This window comes from Poeciliopsis prolifica, unplaced genomic scaffold (assembly GCF_027474105.1).
Source record: "Poeciliopsis prolifica strain line A6 unplaced genomic scaffold, Auburn_PproV2 SCAFFOLD009, whole genome shotgun sequence".
NCBI lineage: Eukaryota > Metazoa > Chordata > Actinopteri > Cyprinodontiformes > Poeciliidae > Poeciliopsis > Poeciliopsis prolifica.
In genome coordinates this window covers 7,245,457-7,254,120 of record NW_026562384.1, presented here as the reverse complement: position 1 = coordinate 7,254,120, position 8,664 = coordinate 7,245,457, and the positions used below count along the sequence as shown (strand labels likewise).

General features: G+C 44.0%; 1 protein-coding gene across 1 annotated transcript in view; it reads right to left on the bottom strand.

The window, feature by feature from the left end:
* Window positions 1–1,045: 1,045 nt before the first annotated feature.
* The window catches only part of flt4 (fms related receptor tyrosine kinase 4), a 46,348-nt gene continuing 38,729 nt past the window's right edge, over window positions 1,046–8,664 (bottom strand). Inside the window, exons 17-30 of the mRNA XM_055034666.1 lie at window positions 8,348–8,483; window positions 7,818–7,922; window positions 7,029–7,142; window positions 6,763–6,851; window positions 6,371–6,521; window positions 6,177–6,271; window positions 5,482–5,604; window positions 5,224–5,335; window positions 4,954–5,053; window positions 4,611–4,716; window positions 4,386–4,510; window positions 3,010–3,130; window positions 2,832–2,917; window positions 1,046–1,553 (exon numbers count right to left, since the gene is read on the bottom strand). Coding sequence (XP_054890641.1) covers window positions 1,340–1,553; window positions 2,832–2,917; window positions 3,010–3,130; window positions 4,386–4,510; window positions 4,611–4,716; window positions 4,954–5,053; window positions 5,224–5,335; window positions 5,482–5,604; window positions 6,177–6,271; window positions 6,371–6,521; window positions 6,763–6,851; window positions 7,029–7,142; window positions 7,818–7,922; window positions 8,348–8,483 — 1,677 coding nt within the window. The 3' untranslated portion in view covers window positions 1,046–1,339. The remainder of the gene's footprint in view (window positions 1,554–2,831; window positions 2,918–3,009; window positions 3,131–4,385; window positions 4,511–4,610; window positions 4,717–4,953; window positions 5,054–5,223; window positions 5,336–5,481; window positions 5,605–6,176; window positions 6,272–6,370; window positions 6,522–6,762; window positions 6,852–7,028; window positions 7,143–7,817; window positions 7,923–8,347; window positions 8,484–8,664) is intronic.

Below are 8,664 nucleotides of genomic sequence, written 5' to 3'. Positions count from 1 at the left end.
CTAAATGCGCTAACGGCGGACGAACAGCTTACTTCTGCAGGAAAACTGCTTATCCACAGACATCAGAGGCCACGCTGACTACAGCTGGCATTCACAGCAAGCTCCATTGTGGGGAACCAGCTGCAGTGTAGCAGAGAGCAAGGGGGAGGGTGTGAGCAACGCATGCACGAGGGTGATTGATGGCGCTAACAACTTCCTCCTGGTTTTGAATAGTGGCGTCTGACCGAGGTGTGCATTTCTGTAGATGACAGACTACAGGAGAAGGCAGATGGGAATCCAGTAGCACGATACCCGGGAAAAGGAGAAACATCTAAATCTTCATGGAGTCACCAGAACCAGCGGCGTGAACAGGCTGAAGGCCTCGATTGGAGCAACCTTTGTGCCACGTTGAAGGCCAACCTGTTTTACTGCTCTTACGTAACACTCTGAATTTTAAAAAAGTCTTTCTTGTGCTCCAATCGAAACTACCACGTTACGATTCAGTACAAAATCATCCTTTTTATTTTGAACCACAGATGAATTCACTTTTGAATGGTACTTTTAACTGATATATCTCCTGAAACTGAAAAGATCGCTGGACCCTTAAAAGAAAAAGAAAAAAAAGTACTGGCTGGATTGTACAGAGTTTTAACAATTACTCATAGACGCTGGAACCTTTTAGTATATTTTGTTCCATAGGCGTGTAAAAATGACCGAGGTGGACTTTGCACACAGGCGGCGCTTGTTTTCCCTCAGCTGGCAGGCCGAACCGACACCCTGAAGCCCGTCGCTGGGTGATGAGACGCTCTCACAGCTATCATCACGCTTACGTCCTCCTCTGATAAGAGGTGTTCAGTGTGACTCACTCCTTCAGTTGCCCTACATCCCTCTGTTTACCTTCGTCACTTCGCCTCTCACTGGTGGCGTCGATCCAAACGTGGCCACCTCCGTCAAACGACACAAAGAGCGTAATTATACGTTTCATCCACTGCTTGGTGTCCACAATATAAATATGCTTCAAAACAAACAAGAAAACAAACCTTGCACCAAACACAACACGCTGATCCAACTTTAAATGTCACATTAATGAGACATGGGATAAATTGTCTTTATTTCTGACTAAGTCATAACATGTAAAAAACAAAGAGGAAAAACTACATATAAAACATAAAAATATAAATGTATGTATAGAAAATGATTTATCATTTTTGTCATAATATTGCCACCCAGTGGCTGGTTAAAGGAACTTCAGGCACATAACTGTAAGTCCATTTGTTGAGGAGGAATGAAAAGCCGGCTTCGCTCTGGTCGACGCTGGCGAGGTGTTATCTGCTCCCAGGTCGTCTTCTGTGGCGTAACGTTAGACATTAGACGAGGCCAAGTGAGCGGTCCCTGGAGGAGAGTAGAAGTCACAGAAGCCCTCCTCAGACAGGTGACCGTACTCGTTGTTGTAGAAGGTCTGTCCTGTCAGCTGGCTGAAGAAGCTGGGACGGAGTCCGGAGCCGCCGCTGTTCCGACCCAGGGAACAGTGGGAGGCCGTCAGCGGCTCCGTGCTGCTGGTGCTGCTCATCCGACTGGGGAGACGGGAAGAAAAGTCAGAGCTCGGGCCTTTACACACCTCTGTAACCGAGCGACACAGCCTCCAGTTAGCAGATTACTGTTGGAGTACCCAACATTTGCTTTTGAGAAGGAGCACTAGCGCAACATATTTGGTACTTTAAAGATGGAAAGACACGGAAGGGCGCAATCATGCTGTGGGGAGATCAATTCAGGCCGATCCTGGAACAAAATGTTTTAGAGGCGACAAAAGACTGACGACTGTGGTGGATTTTTATCTTCTAGCAGAACAATGAGACAAAAGCCACTGCAGGATGATTTAGATCAGCAACCTTTTCCTGTCAAAAAGCCTCTTCTTCCCCTGCTGCTACAAATGAAAACTGACCCAGAGCTGCAGAAAACTGCTTTGTCCTACATCTAATGTTTTTATAATAAAATCTGATAAAATTTCAACTAAAATACATTTGGAAATGTGTTAGAAAAACCAGCACTTTGTAGAATGAGGTGAGCACTTACCATCTACGTGAACATTGACACAAAATAGGGAGCATATAAACTAGTTGCTTTTCGAAACCTAAAGATTTTGTACAAGAACTTGCAGAAGCACTTATTGCATCCATCGTCAAAAGCATCACAGATCCATACCTACAGGCTTCAGATAAAGTATCATTTTAAATCTTGCTTGAGTATTTAAATTTAGGACTGCTTTGAAGAGCTGCCAGAAAACTCGATGCATTTAGGTGCAATTGCGGCTTTTTGGGTTTCGTCACGCATCATCTGTGTGACTTCCAGGAACCTGTTTTTGCTCTGAAAGTGAGGAACCATCTTAAAGATCCTCTTTCATGCTCTGCAAAGTTGCTGGGTCTGGTATTCGTCCCCACTTCTACTCGCAACTGATGTCATTTCTCAAATATTTTCTGAAACGCGCTTCACAAAACATGACTAAAAATGGGGCCCTGAGGTCTCCATGAGTCATACTGTTGTCTGCTTCCACATGTAGATCGAGAGCCTGCTCATGCATATTTTCTCTGCAGAGCTGGTTTCGCTGCGCATGAAACAGCGAGCGACTCCTCCACGTCTTCCTGCCAAGGAAAAAATGTTTTCTCATGTTGACTGAAACATGTGGAGCATCATCTGATCGCTCATTGCTCTGAAGTGGCGTCATCCGGGCGAGCAACGAGCGCGCATCGCCCCGAAACGTCAAACGCTGGCGCCAAACAACCGTGCTCGAAACCCCGTCTCGTGTGTCACTTTCCGCTTTTGGTCTCGCTGGGCGCAGCTTTTGAGTGACGAACCTTTTCAACGCGGCTCCCCGGTGGCTCTGCTCGATTCTCTCAAACTCCTCGGAGGCCAGAACCATCCCGCTGTCGGTCTGGTTGTCCTGGAGGAGGGCGGCACGTAAATCAGACGGAGGTTTGGAAAGCGGCGCCAGTTGGTTTCGGTAAGTGGGAAGAGAATAAAAGAGCTTCTTACCTGTGGAGGTTTCTGTGAATTCATCGCCAGGGGCATGTCTTCAAATGTCTTGACTCTGGGCTGGCAGGTTTTAGAGGGCCCCACAAACACACAGCCGGCAAAGGGAACACAGTTATAATACCTGGACAGGAAGTGAAGAAAAGCTTCTCGGGTTAAAACCGCAATATACGCAGCTCAAAGTTCTGGGATTAAACAAACAAATAATAAAAAACATTTTCAACAGTTTATTTTTATACATTTTGTTTTTATCATAAGACTATGCGACATTAGGGAACATTTTGTGGGATCTTTATGATCAATGTTGGGCTATTTCTATACAGTAATGGAGTTCGTTTAGTAATAGATTTAATGGAGTTCTGCAGTGACATATTTGAAGATTCAGGGATTTCTTTTAAAACAAAGTGCTGAGTCCAGTACGAGTTGCGACGCATATCTGATTCTTCCATAATTTCATTTATTTAGCAAAAAGGCAAAAATAGGTTATCAGATTTCAGCCAAATATTGACCGTTTTATAAATATATCACAGTACAAAATGGCTTTCACCTGAGAAAATCTGATTTTTTCTTTCACTTTGGTTTAAATCATTTGAGTCCAAAAAAACAAAACAAAACTAAAGACATGACCATTGCCTCTCATTTAGGTTTTTTGTGTCTTGAAACAACAAAATAATGACCAGAAATGGGAAAAAAAGCCTAAAACCCAAAAGAATTTTGTTGTATAGACCACATTTAATTTATTCCCCTCCATATTAGTTATATAACTCTGATTCTCTGCAAATGTCGTCTCAAGGGACTTTATAAGACAAACAGATCTACTTTATTTACAGAAGAATTTAAATCAATCCAGACATGTAGACAAATTCAAAGCCAGCTGCATGTACTTCAGTTCCAACCTAACTATAAAACATTGCAAGCAAGTTCAGTTATTAGGTTAAATGGGAAAAAGTATTTTTATAAGGGGACACTTGATTGCATCGAGTGACTGGCCAGTTTGCGATGAAAGGAAGTAAATTCTGCCTTCGCAGTAAAAACAAAAACAAAAAACAGATGCTAAAACACAAAAGAGAAATATGATACCGACCTGATTAATCTACCTGCTCTCAGTTTGTTTAGGGGGCCTATCAGGATAAAGTTGGATTTTTTTTGTCCAACCATGTAAATAAGTACAAATGTTTGGAATCTGCCATTTTCTACTGACAATATAACTGGAATTGTGTGCTTCAATATGGAGAGAAATACAGCAAAAATATAGAAAAGTTGCTCTTCCCCACCGTTAAGGTGGATGATCTATGAAGCTGCAAGAAAAGTGAAATGTGCCGTCATTTGGTCTTTCATTGTGCGACCCAGCTTGTTGTGTGTGCAGGATGCATCGGTACCTTGTGGGCAGAGTGTCGCAGACCATTCTCAGTTCCTCCTCTGACGCAGGACGAGATGAAGTCTGTGAGAAACCGTCGTCTTCTGAGTTCTGCGAGTGGTTCAGGGGGATGTAGTCCTTCCCGTCCTGAGGGGAAGGACAGGAACTTCAACCCAGAGCTGCACTGTGTTTCGCAATAACCGCGGATAAAGGTTCTGGTTGTTGCTGCGGATCCAGGGGAACTTACAGGTAGACTGTTGTCCTGCAGCAGGTCTCCCAGGATCTGAACCAGAGCGGGGAACGTCGGCCTCTCTTTGGGCTCGCCCTGCCAGCAGGCCAGCATGATGCCGTATCTGCCAGTAGAGGGCAGTACAGTCACAGCAACAGCACATCACCTTCTAACTTGGCGACACAAACTTAATCCTGATTGACTTCCTCAGCGTGTCTGTCAGCTGAATGACACTCCACTCCAGAAATTGGCTTGATAAATTAGACGGATTTCAATTCATAAATCCTGCTTGACAGGGAGAGAAAGAAAGAAAAAAAGAAGGAAAGCCTATTTCTCCTTTATACGAGGAAGAAATATTTACATTTCAGGAGAGGCTGTCTCCGGTGCTCTCATTCTGACGCCATCTTTCAAGCGTTTGCAAAAGTCTTCATCAATCTGCACCCCCGGGTACGGAGAAGCACCTGCGTGCACACAAAGGGGAGGCCGACGCATTAATTAACATGTCAAGACACTCGGGGGGGAAAAACAAGCCCACTTCCGCAAGAGTTTGCGGTTTTTTGTTTTGTTTTGTTTTTTTAAATGAATGAATAACAAACGACGGTCCTCAAGTGCGGTCCGATTCTGAGATTACCGAGTGAAAAGATTTCCCAGAGGAGAACTCCAAAAGACCACACGTCACTCTGGCTGGTGTACACTTTGTCGAAGATGCTCTCCGGGGCCATCCACTTCAGAGGCAGGCGAGCCTGAGAGGCCGCCGGAGCAGATAAAGCGTGACGGGAGCAAAAACAATCAGATGTAATCATCGTGCGGGCGGTTTAATACAATAACACAAAGTATTTTTCTCATCCAGCTGCAGGAGATAACGGTGCTCGGTGGGACTGGGACATACGTTGCCTTTCCTGACGTAATCAGGGTCTTTGTAAATGTCTCTGGCCAAGCCGAAGTCACAGATCTTCACCACGTTGTTCTCTGACAGGAGAATGTTCCGGGCCGCCAGATCTCTGTGGATACACTGCAGACACACGCACACACACACACAAACACACACACGGTCATCAATATTCTGCAGACAGGTGCCTCTGCATGAAAACGTTTCAGGGCATTGTCTCCTACCTTGTTTCTCCACTTTTTAAAAAAAATTTTTATCTGAAGCAGGTGAAGAGAAAGGTTCTTGTTTTGTTTGCTAAAACTGTGGATGTGAGAGAGTGTGATGTGTTTGGCTCCAGCTATATAATAATATAAATTACATCCCAATTTAATTCAAACCCTTTGATTATTATTGTGAAAGTTATTTGATTTAAATTTAGCTCAAAAATGTCACCCCATTTTTTTTTCTGTTAGTAATCATTTACTATAATTATTAACTGAATAAATAAAATTATGTCATTGATGAATGGTAGTTGTAGATGCATTGTTTAATCTGAACTTTTTTTTCTAAAAGTTTAGAATTTTTCTAACAAAAAAACAACAACAAAACTGATCCTGTAACTATGTGATCAAGTGACTGAATTTGATTCAGTGACTGACCATCTACTCCACACTGCCTCATTTGCTCCTTTTCTACAACATAATGGTGACATTAACCTTTCTGGAGGCCAGGAACTCCATCCCTCGAGCCACCTGGAAGCTGTAGCATATCAAGTCCTCGATGGTCAGCGGGGTTTTCCACAGGTCCTCCACTAAAACACACAGTAGGAAAGAAAACATCATCGATCTGCCTTTATTTGGAAACTACGAGTGCTATAATTCATAACCCTGACGATGCGAAGCTGACTCACTTTTCTCCACCGCCTGGTTCTGATCGGATGATGTAACCCGAGGACTGCCGAGCGGCGAGGAGGAAGCCGGAGGAGTCCGCCGAGCTCTTTGATCCGACTGACCGGCTTCGATCATCCGCCTCATCTGGCTCTGGGTTTTTGGTGAGCGGTCCTAAATACGACACAGATTGTTGATTCATCTCCCCCCCAAAAAAATCAATTCTAAAAGAGTTACATATGCTGGAGCAGATTGAAACTGTTAAAAAAAAAGAGAGAAAGAAAGAATTACATAAGCTAAACAAAACATAAGATGGATTTATTACATGGAGTAAATATAGCATAAAAAGCGGTTAAGCCACAATTAGAGCAGAAACGATTTTAGAAATGCGTCAGTGGCTGCTGCGCTCTGATACCCTGTAAGGAAGGAAGAACTCCCTCTTGGCTCGTAGGAAGTTGGAAAGATTCCCATACTTGCAGTACTCCACTATCACCATCAACGGACCTGTTGATGGAGAAGTTCGAAACATTTACATGTAGAATTGACTCAGATGGGAATTTGATCTGCAATTTCGGTGTGCATAATAATGAGACGTGCAAACGTTTTGACTGGGCATAAATTTGATGTGAGACATGTATATTTATGTAAAAAAAAATAAAACCGGGTGATCTCAGGACTCACCATTGGGTTTGGTGCAGGCTCCCAACAGGTTTACCACGTTCAGATGGTTACCGATGTGAATCAGGATCTTTAGCTCCGACATCAAAGCCTTGTGCTCACTGGCTGTGGCTCCATCTGCAACACGCGCACGTTTACTTATTTCAGACGGATGTGCTGTTTCTCTTTGTGCCGCACCTCCATTTACACTTTCCCCCGATGTTTCCGCGTGCTCACAGTGGAAGCCTGAACAATTATTTTAACAAGCTCGCAGAGATTTTCTGCAGGTGCGGCTGGTTAACACTCAGCTCTGAACCTCCTTTTGAAGCTGTTTACGGCTTCACACGTCTTTCTAATGCTTCTCCTGGGGTCCCTGTAAAAGCTGCGGTCCAGGCACGGTTCAAACCAGCCAATATTTCTGGGGACGAGTAAAGTTTATGAGTAATCAGCCATAATTCACACAGTCTGGCTCCTCTCTCAAGCCATGCTTCCTGTTTTTGTCGGAAACCCCTGAGTCCTTGCAGCTGTGGGTGAAGTTGTTGCAAGACAAAAAATGGATTAGGCGAGGGTTTGTCTGGTGAACCACAACAATAAATCTGAGTTGTAAGCAAAGGCTTTCCACAAAAAACAAACATTATCGAATGTGAAAAAAGCCCATCGGTCTGATAGTTTCACCAAACCTAATTGACTCGCGATTGTACTTCAGTTCAACAGCTGAAACGTGCTTCCATCAGTTGTGCACCAATGACTTACTACAGTGCATGATTCACAAAAAAAGCATGTACATTGTGCATACTAAACCCAGAGTTTCACCTTTTAGCATCTTGACGGCCACCGTCTTTAAGCTGTTGCTCTTGCTGATGCCGTAGATCGATGCCTCCATCACTTTTCCAAAGGCACCGTGGCCCAAAACCTTTCCTGTGTCATTGAAGAAGAGAGAAAATGACACCAGTTTGTAAATAGGTGCGGCAGGGCATTTTGCAGAACAGACAAGGAGAAATGATGATGCCAATTGCTGCATTTGGGAGGTAAAATAAAAGATATGTGTTGCCATAAGATTCTGTTGTGAAACAGATGCTTCTCTTTGGGGCGTTTTTAAAAAGCTCTTGTGGAAATGAGCACATTTTGAACATTAGCACTCCACTTGGCAGCTCTCAGCACAGCTGGCTGTGATTTAAACGCATTCTGTTATGGTCTCTGGAAATGGAAAAATAATTCAGCTTCTCCCATCTATTAACGCCCAACCATCCCTGGGTATGGGATGGTTGGGCGCACACATCCTTCTCTCCCACATGCCTTGTTAACCATCCATCCCTCTGTCCGGCTTTCCCCAAGCTGCTCACCCAGTCGGAGTCTGTCTCTGGAGATCTCCCACTGTGACGAGTCGTAGGGCAGGTACTCCGACTGCTCATCCAGCGGCACCTCCCCAGGGTCCATTATGATTGACAGATAGCCTGTCTTTATGTCTGCTGGGTTAACCTGCAGTTCACAGAGGGACACGACTCTTGTAAGGCAAGGAGGAAAGAGGTCTGGACAAACGTTAGACAGGAAGAATACAGGCTAAAAGATGTCACTTAACATTTAGGTTGTTTTTTTTGTCTGTTTGTTTGACAGCATTAAGTAGACCGTCATTTAGCAGAGCAAAAAAAAAAAAACGACA